General features: G+C 33.7%; 1 protein-coding gene across 6 annotated transcripts in view; it reads right to left on the bottom strand.

The window, feature by feature from the left end:
* Positions 1–1,254: 1,254 nt before the first annotated feature.
* The window catches only part of LOC143226349 (ras association domain-containing protein 10-like), a 65,207-nt gene continuing 52,290 nt past the window's right edge, over positions 1,255–14,171 (bottom strand). For 3 of the 6 annotated variants that reach the window (XM_076457200.1, XM_076457201.1, XM_076457202.1), the window contains one exon: positions 1,255–3,855. In XM_076457200.1, the coding sequence (XP_076313315.1) occupies positions 2,648–3,829 (1,182 nt within the window). In that variant the 5' untranslated portion in view covers positions 3,830–3,855 and the 3' untranslated portion in view covers positions 1,255–2,647. The remainder of the gene's footprint in view (positions 3,856–14,171) is intronic. The other 3 variants (XR_013014557.1, XM_076457204.1, XM_076457203.1) reach the window with 3 other exon arrangements.

The following is a 14,171-nucleotide window of genomic DNA, read 5'->3' as shown; positions in this document are numbered from 1 at the left end:
GTATTTTGTTAAAATAACAGTTATTAACGAGAATTCGCTTTTCCCGCTGTTCGAATCCTATCCTGTTATAGGATTTCGCTTTTCTGACTGACAAAATTGATTTCTATTATAAGGATTTTTGTCTCAGTCAGAGATAAAGTTTGAAGCAGTGGCAATTGTGTTTGATCACTTTCAATGGGCTTATTTAATAGTGAGTCATTAATTAACGCCCGGAAATGAACTAGAAATTAGTCATTCATGCTAGGACTGTTAAATGGTAATGTTAGTGTCAACGTAAAGAGGAAACATTCTTCTTTTTGTAGCTGTAATAGTTGTTAAAGATTGCTTCAGAGTAAATTAGTAATTTGGACCCAAACGTAAGTTGTATTCGTGTTTTTTTTTTTCATAGTTCTTGTAATATCAAACTGTTGTTATGTCATCTTAGTTTGTTACATTAGCAATTGTTAAACTACACATGGTATTTATGTTCTTAGTTTTACGGATGTAATGGAACGAGGTGCGTGTGCATCATTTGTTATAGAGGTTTACTGAATGCTGTAATAATATTTTTTTAGAAGTTATCCTTTAGCAACGACCTTCCTTATATTACTTAGCATGTGCTTCTGGATACCTTGGAGAACTGGGTCACATCCAAGAACCACCCGAATGGTGATCAGAGTTCGGAAAGTAGGCACTAAGGCAATACCAAAAAGAAGAATTATAATGAGTGTAAGGGTCACAAAAATGGGAACATGGATAAAGTAAAGGGTTTTAGAATCCCCTTCAGGCTTTCCAAAGAACTTCTGGAAGTTTCACGATAGCAGTATGTTTGGAAGTCGGTAAATGTTCGTCAAAAGAAACGTGGACACAAGCCATTTTATTGTGTACATGCTTTCTCATTTCGATTGATACTTGTTTTACTTGACTAGAAAATATGCCACACCGTAAACATATTATAGCTGGATAAACTTTATAAACCGTGGGACGTATTAGTTATAGTAGAATTTCCAGCGACAAAAGTAGTTTGGGCCTCATTGAAGCAGAAACAGATCGTATCAGATAGTCCGATTATTTGGATGTGTTTTTATGATTGAATTTTTGGTAACTTGCAAGTTTTAAAACTTTTCGTCTTGTATTTGGACTATATGTAGTGAAGGGGGTGGGTTATCTTTCCATGAACATTTGAGCGGAAAAAAAAATGTTGAAATTCTGTTTTAGCACAAACAGTAGATGATATCACATAAACACATAAACAAAACAACATGAAATTATTCACGTTTCGTCACTTTATTCATGTTCTGTAAAACCAAATTCAGATTTAGTTTGGATTTTAATTCACCACTTAATACTTTGTTCAAAGTAATTCAGTGTTTATTGGTAGATGAATTAGGATCCAAACTTAAGTTTTGCCCCCGAGAGTTCAGCGACAAGCATGGGGTGTTTCCAACGCTGAATTTCGGGTTTCAGTCACTGTAATAAACACAACACAATCAGTTTTTATGAAGCTTCTCGCTTAAACAACGTTAACAAACAAACACAAACTTTCGCTTTTTGTTTAAAATTACCACAGCCGTTGAATAGATTCTAGAAACCATAAAGAGAGAATTCTGAGATAATTTTGTTCACAGAAAATAGCCCACGATCATTGTTTTCGTACATCTTTTAACAAAATTTAGATATTTTTTATCGAAAACGATTAAGCATCGATAATGAAAGCCAATCACTATTTCTCTTCTTTAGAACATAATACTATAGAGTACAGTATAGTATATAGAGCAGTAACACTTTGGCCAAATAAAAAAGTACAAGACATTCAGCTTTTTTTTAGGTAAGTGTTAGATCACTGATAATAGTTGAAGATATATCTTGGCGTTTTTATGCGACACTTAAAGTACTAATAAATCAAAATAGTTCGCCACCGGCCTTGTTTAGGGAATTTAATCAGTTAGAGCATTTAGATCTATATAAAGCTGAAAAACTGAACATAAATAACAGCACATTCAGGTCTATTCTAAGTACTTTAAACACAGACACCTTTGGATGAAATTTGGAGTCGGATTTTACTTATTAAATCGTAAAGGTTGATTTTTATTTGATTTCTTTTTATCGCAGGAACTTAAATGTGCTGCAGTTCTTATATTCGCGGTTGTAACTAATCCACTTATTGTTTTTTTTTCTTCTACCTCATTCGTTATCAAAGTTTGAAGTATAACTAATAAAATGTCTGTTTAAAAACTTAGTCTTGTGATTTCGTCCAAAGATAGATATTTATCGCAAGCAAGTATAGTTATCATCTGTCAGCGGTCCATTTCATACTGTGTTTATTTCAACTAAGGGTTATATAGTGTAACCATTAGACGCAAATAGTTTTCCTGGAACATAATATTATTTATACATTTTTTCGCGATTTTAGGCACTCGGTCTTAAGCATTATATACAAATGGAAGAATATAACTATTTATGTATAATTATATATAATTATTTATTTACTCTTCTACCCTGGATTATAGAGAAAAAAAGTTTGGAGTAAGTTATGAAGTTTCGCTCTTCATACGTGCTGATCAAATAATATGTAATTAAAATAAATAAGTCAAAATATAATTGATTATAACCTCATTGTTACCACTGAATCGTTAAATAATAAGAGTTTTCTGAGGCACCAACATTTTCATACTAATGTATCCAGTACGCAAGCACCATCATCACTTCCACTGTGCAGAGAGCTAAGTCCTGTGTCAGAGTTCGAGTCTCCGATTTCAGGGACCTCACAAGAAGTGGTAGCACAAGTTCGTTGTGAATCTACATGACTATTTTGTATTACTGACAGTTCTTCTTGTAATCTTTTTGCTTCCCTTTCTTCGCGTTCTAAATCTGACTGTAGTTGACGTAAATACACATACTTTTCGTTAATAATCTGACTGTACTCTCTAATCGTGTCCTCGTTCTGTTTGATAGTAGTCCTCTGGGTATCGTTAACGGCGACGAGTCTTGTAATTTCGTTTTGAATACCTAGTAAGTCATCCGATAGTTTAATATTACTACAGGAAGTGACGTCAGGTAAAGGAAGCCTCTTTTCATCATCATTGAATTTATTTTCTTCTTCATCGTTCCCATCTTCTAGAGCAACAGAAAGTCTGATTCTGGACGAGAGGTCCTTAATGTTTTCTTCTTCCTTGTCGATCTTTTCACATAAAGAAAGAACCTTCTCGTATAAATGCGATGTGTCCTCGATTCCTCCTACTGAAGCCTGGCTTCCACCTTCTTCTTCACTCGTCTCTCCCAGATAAGTATCTATAAGATAATTCACACCTCTTTCCTCCATTCTAACTATGTGGATTTTTGTTTCATAGTACTCAATTTCGTCATCTTTATCTTGCAACTCCTGATGCTGGCTTCTGATCTTCTCTTCTTGGGACATTACAATTTTCTTAATCCTACTTACATAATCCGACTTACACTCTGCATTATCTCCTGATTTAGTTCTTTTGGAATAAAGTGTTTTATAACGACTGTTGTTCGCAATGACTTTTCCTGTTCTTCTCCTGGTTGTTCTGAGATCTTTATACGTGTGTGGGTGAACCCGTTTAAGCAAAAACCTCACATTACATTGTTCTTCTCCCCACGTCTTCCACACTTTCAGAATTCGAGACTTTCCCTCCAAAGGTCTTTCCACTTTCCGCCATCTTTCAACAATTGTATAACTTTTGTGATCTTTCTCTCCTTTTTGCTCCTTGCTCCTTGGGCTGGAAGATAAAACAGCTTGAACAATGTCTTCGCACGTGGTTGACTTGGTAACTCCGGTCACCCATTTCTGAAATCCTCCGACCCACACAGGTATTTCGGCACCCATCCCGAAGTACCATCAAGAACTTTCAACTGGAAAGAAAAAGAGTGGCAAGTGGAATTAGTCAACAGTTTCCATGTAAATGTGTTATTTAAAGATAAAATAATGTATAAAAATTATATCATGTTATTTGCTGCAAGGAATGAGTACTTTGTACGTTCGAGCTTAACGGTTTCTTATACAACACATAAGCCAAGTGACCATTGATAGAGATCCCAAGGGTAAAAGGAGCTCAAAATCGCAACCATCAGATCTGCAGCCTGGCACATCAATTGCCTGATCATGATATAAGTTTTACTTGCTGTTGTGGCGTGTTTTTAATCTAAAATAGATTATTTTTGTATACAAAAATAAATAATTGCGTCATCTATTTACTAAGATATTACATCAGTTAAAGACCTATGGTAATGAAAAATACACCAAGTATATATACATGTATATATATTGATCTACTTAAAAATAACAAATCTACAAAATATCTTTTCTGATCGTTCTAACTGAAAACAAAAAGAATTTTTTTTAATTTTCATCTATTTTTGTGCACCTGGCGTTAAATCTTAAGACTGAAAACGCCCAAGAAATGTTAGTTGTTGTTGTAAATAACAATAAAGGTAACGCACAAGAATGTCATATTTTGATGAGTAAAACCGATGTGGTAAAGCTGCTATTTATTAATTTTATCTTTTTATAAATAATATTTCTTTTTTTTTACATATTATTTGCTCTTTTAGGAAATGTAGTATTGAATGACTGTTTCTCTTGTTACAATATACAGAAAATGTGTGACACATTTAGATAATTACATCATAAAGTTCTGACGACAAGAATGTAACTCGTTTATGTTCTTTTTAGAACTCGCTCTTATTTCATTCTCTGTATTAACTGGATTGGTTCAGATTATGTCTCCGTATTTATCTTCCTTTAGGCCAAATGATGCCGTCGGTTGAAATACAAAGATTTGGCTAATGATTGCGGTTTTCATCAAAGAACTGTTTTTTTTTAACTACACGTTAGTTTAGGGTGGTCATGATTGCATATAATATCACAACTAATTTTTAATACTACACATAAATATTTTAATTTATGTTTATGTCACTAAATCATAGGTAAAACTAAGACAAAGGAGAAACTTGTATAAAAGGACATTTTCCTTGACCCTTAATTCTTTAGGTCCTTATTAGAATACTTGTTTTTATATGTACACAACACTGGTTATTATCCTTTACAGAATTTCTTAAGCCGGAGTAAATATGTCTAATGAACAAATAAATGATATAAAATTATCTTGATTTTTGTTTTCCTTATCGAACAAACATTCTTACAATAGTGACGATTATATCAGAATCATAAAACGTTTAGTTAATCTCGCATATCCTGAGTTGATAGTGAATACTTGCTAGTTACACCTTGGTGTATGCTACAAAACATCAAATACATAACTTCGTGGCAGTAAGTAACACTGGAATGCTTTTAATCAACCACCTGCGATACTGCCTAGACGAGTTTGTTGTTAAGGTCAAAATCTTCCCCTGAAAAAAATCTTTATTATTTCTTTCGCAATAATTCTTCATAATCGACGCACTGATGTCTACTATAATTGCATTTCATATTAAAAAAAAAACTCTCAAAAGATGTACCGTCAGAGTTTCCAGGGTGAATGAAACCTCTGGTGTTATTCAAAGTTCTAATCAGGCATAACAAATAGGCCTCACAACCATTATCCTTTTCTATTGATAAACCTCTGTTGGGTGGTAAAATAATCATTCTACCGTTAATTTAATTAACACTGATTTCCTAAGATTCTTCTGAAGCCTCTAAACAATGACCTTATGATGGCAAAAACAAATCTGTTGCAATGAAAAACAGCCATTTAGCCTCTGAAACTTAGCATATCCGAAAGAGACAGTATATATAATTATATTTTTCATTTTTTATTTTAATATTTCAGATATTCCATACATAATGCACACATTTGTCCTCCAAATACACTACGTGTATCGTTACTCCCAGAAGCTCGTGGAAACTTAGATTATATAACTCAAACAAATGACTTTATGACTCCTATATAAACCAATGAATGCGAACTCTTAAAAATAAGCTATGTTAACTGATGTCAACAATTAAAAATAATAACGATCGCAAAACGTGTTTAACAATATTCTCAAATAAACTCGAAAAGTTAAACTGTGTTCATGTATGCAGCTAATTAGTCCATGAAAAACATCGAAATAATTTCTGTGGACTTGTTTTTAAACACAAAATATAAATGTAAGTAAAAGTTAAGAGTTCATTTTATTACGTTTTTCGTGAATTTTTCAATACAGATAAAAAACATCCATTACTTTTGGTCCATAATAGATGCATTTTATAATGCGTTTATAAAATAAATTAAACTAGACGTTAGAGGTGTTGCAGGTGATTTTTGGTGGCAGTTGATTTTGATATAGTTCCAAATTATGACAAAGCTCTTACGTAAAAGTTCGATAACCTCAAATATAATTGTATCATTTCATAGAATTAAAAAATACTTTTTTGTTTCACGCGTGATATACGTTAAAATAACACATCAATTAAAGACTGTTGCCATTTGATTCTACCATGTGACGATGTTAGCACACGGTATTTATAACATCGCCACGAGCAAAAAAAAACAAAAAATCACGCGAGTTCATGATGACGATATCATATGAAACTATATAAGATTTTGAGTGGGAAATTCCAACCAACCACAAGTCTCTCGGCACTCTTTAAAGTAATATCAACCGAACCCAAAAAGTTTGGGATCTATTAATTACTACCAGTGACAAGCTTAGAGTATTACTGACAACTATATATAACGGAGTTCTTCGTAGCTACTAGTTTTCAAAGTAGTTATCCATCTTCGAATAAACGTGTTTTTGGGGGGTAGCGACTCATGCCTAGGGTTAGCTATGATTAATAGGCCTTTCTTCCTAGTAAACCTGGTAGTCTTCAAAAGGCTTTTTTAATTAATGTTCTGCGTACCCGTAAATTATAACCTTTTCTTCATGCCCTATCCTTTCCTTGGAAAGATGTAATTAGTCAATAAAAGAAGATACTTTTTGACTGTTGCAGCCCAAATGTAACGTATATATATATACAGTATTTCCACTAGTTCACGTGAGATTTCTGCTGGCTTGTTTCTAAATTATTCATAAAGGTACATTTTGACCTGTATATAAAAAAAAATATGGTCTTTTATACCACAATTATCTTTCTTGAAGTTCATAACGTACTTTATCTTTTCTCATTATCAACATCTCTTACAGCGTACATAACTATACAGATCGTATGTGTACATATATATCTATATAAAACAGGTTATATCTCCTATAAAGAACAACTTCTATCACTACTTTCTAATGAATGTCATGAGAGAAGGCGACTGTCATGTTTACTATTTCTTCTAAATGTGTTAGGTATTATTTTGTAACACGTCAACGTGCCATAAAAAACAGACACTGTTAGGATGCGGGTTGGATCTATGATATAGATACGGATTTCGGACTTGAAGAGCCAGATTAGAGATAGTACTTTAAGCTGCGCGTGCGTTATGAGAGTGTCATCAGTCCCCTAGTATGTGTGGTCGATATATTACAAATTATTCCCCACACTTTAAGCCGTGGGTGCGTTATTAAGATGCTACTGATTGGCTCCCTTCTCTCTGATCAGTAGCTTAGAATTAGGGGCGGCAACAGCTCTGTCATAAACACAATAAAACTATACTTATGATAGTTCTGTTTTGTAATTTCGTTACATCTTAATATTTTGAAACGTTCGTTCTTGTTGTTTTGAGTTAAGCACAAAGCTGCACAATGGACTATCTGCGCCCTACCCACCACGACTATCGATTATTTGTTTTGAATTTTGCTCAAAGCTACACGAGGGTTATCTGTGCTAGCCGTCCCTAATTTTGCAGTATAAGACTAGAGGAAAGGCAGTTAGTCATCACCACTCACGAACAGTTAGATTGACTGTCACGTTATAACGCTTTTTAAGCTCAATTTGTTATTTACAAAAACTACCCATGTCTTACTGTGTTTGAAAAAAGAAACAGGCTACCACATCCTGATACCGGGGGTTTACATTCGAAAAAAAATACACACACAAATTACCACATTCTGGAACACGGTTTATCTGCAAAATGCAAATTTAGAAAATATTTTAGATTATTGTTAATAGGGCGTTAAAAATAGTCTGCCATACAGAAAATCATTTATTGTGACCCCTAAAACTCACAACGTTATTGTGCTTGAATTGTATTTTTTTATATCGTTATTTTATTATAAAGTTGCACAATACCGTTGTTTCAGTGATCCGAAGTGCACGCTGCACGTACATGTATATAGAGGGAGTTGTCGTGAGTCATTACTAATCGTTATAATAATTTATAGTATTTAAATACTACAACGTTACACAGTCAGTTAAATACACCCTGCTGTGGCGTCATTAGAAACCACATTAATAAATACTGTTTAACGCAGATACCATCAATACTTCAATAATGTATTTAGCAAAATATACGTAACCATATTCTGTAATCCCAAGTAATGATATGGTATGGGTATTAGCACTTTAAATTAAAATAAAGTATAGAACAACGTTTCGATCTTCATAGGTCATCTGGTTCACACTTAATAATACCTTTACACTATTTGGTTATTAAAGGTATTTCAATCTATGTTTAGAGTATACCATCTCCTCAATTTCTGGTTACTAACATTCTTTCTATTTACGTTTTGTTGCGTTAAGTTCTCAATATCTGGTTATAAAATGTCTTTTTCAATAATCTATTTTTTCAGTCTTATTACTAAAAGTACTTCAATGCGTATTTTCAATATCTCAATTATGAAAGCCCGGCATGGCCAAGCGTGTTAAAGCGTTCGGCTCGTAATCCGAGGGTCGCGGCTTCGAATTCCGGTCTCACCAAACATGCTCGCCCTTTCAGCCGTGGGGGCGTTATAATTTTACGATCAATCCCACTATTCGTTGGTAAATGAGTAGCCCAAGAGTTGGCGGTGGGTGGTAACGACTAGCTGCCTTCCCTCTAGTCTTACACTGCTAAATTATGGACGGCTAGCGCAGATAGTCCTCGACTATCTTTGCACGAAATTCAAAACAAACAAACTCAATTATGATCAATAATGGCCTGTCAGTATATTATTTTCTCTGTTTTTAATCATCCGTGGGCCTTCAATAACTGTTTTTACTATGCAATTATTTTATATCCCTGTCATGAATAATCATCGAATCACCATTTTCACTCAACCACTTTCTAAATCTTCGGGTGTTTTTTTAACAAACAAATTTTCACTTTCCTAAAATTATCTTAATGTAAATGTTTGTGGTTCAATGCTAAATTTTGATGAATAATAAAGACTTCTAATTAAACCAACAATATTGAAATTATACAATGCATGTATCCTAAAAACCTGTGACATGTCCACGAACGTCTTATGTATACTTGGAGTTTACATTGGTGTGCTACTTTGACGTGAACAGAGAGAGAGACCTGTTGGCTGAGATTATATAATATTGCCGGCAATTAAGATAATAATTACACGGGATTAATTATCTAGTTTTAATAGAAAACTTTGGAGCTAGTGAAGTAATACCAAAAAAGTAGTAACTTGAACTATGTCCATATTTAACAGACTTAACTATATTACCAGAAAACCGTGGTTTTAGGATGACATACAATATAAACAAATACACTGTCTCATTGGAACTACTTCTTTTTAGCGCAAAGCTACATTGTGGGTAATCTGCGCTCTGCCCACAGAAAGGAAATCAAACCCCTTATTTTAGCATTATAATTCCTCAAATCTATCCCCAGCCCATCAAAAGACAAAAAGAATAATGAAGATAACTCGGGAAATATTGAGTGTTTAAATGTAAATTAAAACTATTTATTTAAAATAACGATTTTAAAAGGATTAAGTTTGGTGTTTAAATTTGAATGTTTCAATTAGACTTAACAATGAGTCTAATTAACCAATATTTAATATGCTTAATTATAGGGTACGTGAGTCAACATTTAACAGATTCTATATCAGAATTAGTGACACAATATTTAACGCTAACAACTTTGGGGATAATGCACTAATATTAAATAAGTTGAAAGAAAAATGAAGCATAGATGTGAAGGATTTTCTCAAATATTTAAAAATAAAATATTAAAGATCTGTAATTTATAAGGTGATAGTTTTTCAAAAAATAAATAGTACTAATTAGAGGATCTATAAATTTTGCTGCAGATTTAAAACGTTTTAATTATTGGAGGTTTGTGTGTGTGTGTGCATGCAATAGAACATTTAAAACTGACGCAACACTTGGCAAACAGCAACACACGTCTTTTCATACAATCGCCACTTTAAACACGAATTCCACTTCTGTCTTATAAAGGATGGGATCTTTCAAGCATATTACATTCTTTATTATTATTCCAAGTTGCGTTCTAAATCTGATATAATGATTTGCGAAAACCTTTTATAATGAATACACCCATCATGCATCTGGACGACTCGTAACTTAATCAATCATTTTAACAGTCCAGGTGAGTATCAGAAAATGACGTGTTCTAAAAAATGTAATTTCCTAAATACATGTGAGACCTTTAGGATAAAATTCTAATTTTAGTTTGAGCAATTCGACAAACGTCGCCACTTTTAATTTTAAAAATGGTTTGTCTGTTCGTTTGTAATTAAGTACAAAGATACACGATGGGCTATCTGTGCTTTGCTCACCAGGTGTATCAAAATCTGGTTTTTAACGGTATAAGTCCCGCAGACATACCGTTTTACCACTGGGGACACGAAACAAAATAAGCCAACTCGCAACACATTCAACTGCCTTAACATGTTTATATCTCGTACACTGAATTAGAAAATGGATAAAAAGAGTCCACTAGTAGGTGAGGGATAATTTTATGGAGTGAAAACACTAAAATTTCAAGTTCAATTCCTTGCGATGGACAGGATGCATATAGCCCATTATGTAGCTTTCGCAAAAAAAAACAAAAAACAGGTACTACAAAGCACATAAAGAGAAAGATGCCCATTATTGGACAATCTGCCTCAAACTTGGAAAAAAAATATTTTGTTTTAAAATAGTTTTCTTTAAACATTAAGTACACTTTTAACCATCAGAAGATTTTAACATCTGTAGCATTTCTTAGTTTACAAATAAATTTATCCCTCATAATATAATTTTGAAGTAGTTCAATAATATTATATTTACTACCAGAAAAAAATAAATGGCGTGTACTACATCTTATTCGTGTTGCAACATAAACCAACTATGGAACCTAGTGACAGCCCTGCAATAGCTGATGTTAATTAAAGTTAAAAAACAAAACAAGTACCATCACCTTGTGTATTGTTATTACACGTATGTATCACGTAATCGTAGCAACTTTAGCTGTTTTCAAAGATTAAAACAAATATCTGATTGTTTGCTTTGTGACTCGTTTACGATGCGATTGGTATTTAAGCCTAACTTACTTTCAGTTAACTATTCAACCTATTCAATGAGCCACTAAAATAAACACTTTTGACGGTTATTATCACTTCATTTATTTTTTCAAAAGCATATATACATTCTTCAACATTGTGTTGGTAAAATGTCATGTTTCACACATTTTATACATGTTTTATTTCCGAGTATTTCTGTTATTGTCATTTCGTACAAAATTCGCATCATAACTTGCGGGTTTCCATCCCACATAACTCTTTAACTTCCCAGCCCCGTAGATTCGAATCCCTGTCACACCAAACATGCTCGCCATTTCAGCAGTGAGAGCGTTATAATATGACGATCAATTCCACTATTCGTTGGTAAAATAGCAACCCAAGAGTTGGCCGTGGGTGGTGATGACTAGTTGCCTTCCCTCTAGTCTTACACTGCGAAATTAGGGACGGCTAGCGCAGATAGCCCTTGTGTAGATTTGCGCGAAATTAAAAACAAACCAAACGACCCGAGCCCCGTGACTCGGCTCGTGGGTATGTATCCGATATAACTCAACTCGTAATATCCTATCCCACATGATTCAATTTATTTTTTACAAATATTTAAACACTGAAAACTCTACAAGCGAGAATGACTTTTTACACTCAAGACAAAGAACGTATTTCAATTCTTATCACGATTTGATTATTGTACATCGAAAGTTTGTAATTCAGATAAAACTCTGATGTAAAATACAAGTTATATGAGTGTGTGTTTTTCTTATAGCAAAGCCACATCAGGCTATCTGCTCAGCCCACTGAGGGGAATCGAACCCCTGATTTTAGCGTTGTAAATCCGGAGACATACAAGTTATATGAATATCTTTTAGGCTTAAATTAAATGTACTTAGGTATATACTAAGTTTGGTGTTCTAGAGAAACTAACTCAAGAATTGTTTTACAGCGATTCATCAGGGATAAATGTTTAAAATACGTTTATTTTTGTTATCATAATCCGAGGAATTACTGCTGAGAAAACCTAATTGTGTCGTAAAATATGTATTAATGAGTACCATGGAGAGATACAAGTCCGCTGACTAATTGTGTAGTAAAGTATGTATTAATAACAAGTGTGGAAAGATATACGTTCACTCACTAATTGTGTAGTAAAGTATGTATTAATAATAAATACAGTGGTTTGTCTATGGATTTACAACGCTAAAATCAGGAGTTCGATTCCCCTCAGTGGACTCAGCAGATAGCCCGATGTTGTTTTGCTGTAAAGAGAATACAAACAAACGTAACAAGTATGAAAAGATATACGTCCACTCAGGTTTTATGTCTTTCGTTATAATCAACCAGGATTTGGAACATTAATCGACTTTCAAGAGAAACTGATAATTTATATGAACACCATGGGTTATTAACACTGTCAACACTGTTGTGTTGATTTACGTTAACGCATGGAGCTTAATGCTTTTAATTTTATTCAAAGTAAATTAACGATAAACTTCGTATAGTGTGTGTGAGGCGCTTAGAACAAAACCATGCACATCCACCTTAGACACTCCTGGAGAGATACAGGAGTGTAGAAGGTAACTGTCGTCTGACTTATCTAATTAAAATGTACACCAGGCTTCAAACTGATACACCCCAGTCTTAACGATAACAGGGTTGAAACATTTGTCCTTCTCGAAATCAGATTAACTTTCACGAAAGGTAATAACGTGTTCACTTTAAATCGAATATTACAGCAAGCAAAAATTAATGCAAAAGAAAACGACAGTTGGATAATTAGGACGACAGTCAGGTAAAGATTTCCCAAGGACAGTCAGTTTTATTTTTCTTTGCTCTGTCGTGTATAGGTATAAACACGAATACAAAAAAGTAAGAAAATACGCACCCTGCCTCAAGCCTCTTAGAATACAAAATGTGTTGTACGATAAAGATATATTTTCAACAGATCATGTTAACAGATAAAACTTATTAGAAACGTTCTACTCCGATTCCAACCCCTTGGAAAGCCTACATGTGAAATGAGAGTTTTTTTTGTTGTATCACAAAAAAACTAGAGTAATATTTACAAGTAAACGAAAGCCGTAATCAAATTTAAAAGTTTCCAAAGAGATAACTAAAATTAAGATAAAAGAAAACATAATAAAAAATTACCTTTATCTTTAGAATAACTTTACCAGAAAACGAAAGCGATAATTAGTAAATATCACAAAGTAACTAAATATAGTAGAAATAGCAATGCTATAGCAAATGCATATGTTTATAGTCCGGCATGGCAAAGTGTGTTAAGGCGCTCGACTTGTAATCCGAGAGTCGCAGGTTCGTATCCCGGTCGCACCAAACATGCTCGCCCTTTCAGCCATAAGGGCGTTATAATGTGACTGTCAATCCCACTATTCGTTGGTAAAAGAGTAGCCCAAGAGTTGGCATTGGGTGGTGATGACTAGCTGCCTTCCATCTAGTCTTACACTGCTAAATTAGGGACGGCTAGCGCAGATAGCCCTCGAGTAGCTTTGCGCGAAAATTCAAAACAAACATATGTTTATATCAGTCTAAAAATATAACCTGGCCAAAATTATTTTTGAACTTCTCTGTCATTTTCGGAAAATCTGATAGTTTTATACGAAGCTAGATACAAAGAATATTTGTTAAAATAAGTTTAGTTTAGTCTATCGACCAACGTAAATACCAAATAAGGTCTGGTTCTCAAAAACATTTTTATACTGCCTTATGCGAATATTTACAACCAGAGAGGCATTTCTCAAGTGCCCCGCTGGTACAGTGGTAAGTCTACGGATTTACAACGCTAAAATTAGGAGGTTTGATTCCCCTCGGTAAACTCAGCAGATAGTCCAATGTGGCATTACTAT

This window comes from Tachypleus tridentatus, chromosome 9, assembly GCF_004210375.1.
Source record: "Tachypleus tridentatus isolate NWPU-2018 chromosome 9, ASM421037v1, whole genome shotgun sequence".
Lineage (NCBI taxonomy): Eukaryota > Metazoa > Arthropoda > Merostomata > Xiphosura > Limulidae > Tachypleus > Tachypleus tridentatus.
Note: the sequence above shows the minus strand (reverse complement) of the source record. Positions and strands in the feature narration are given on the sequence as shown.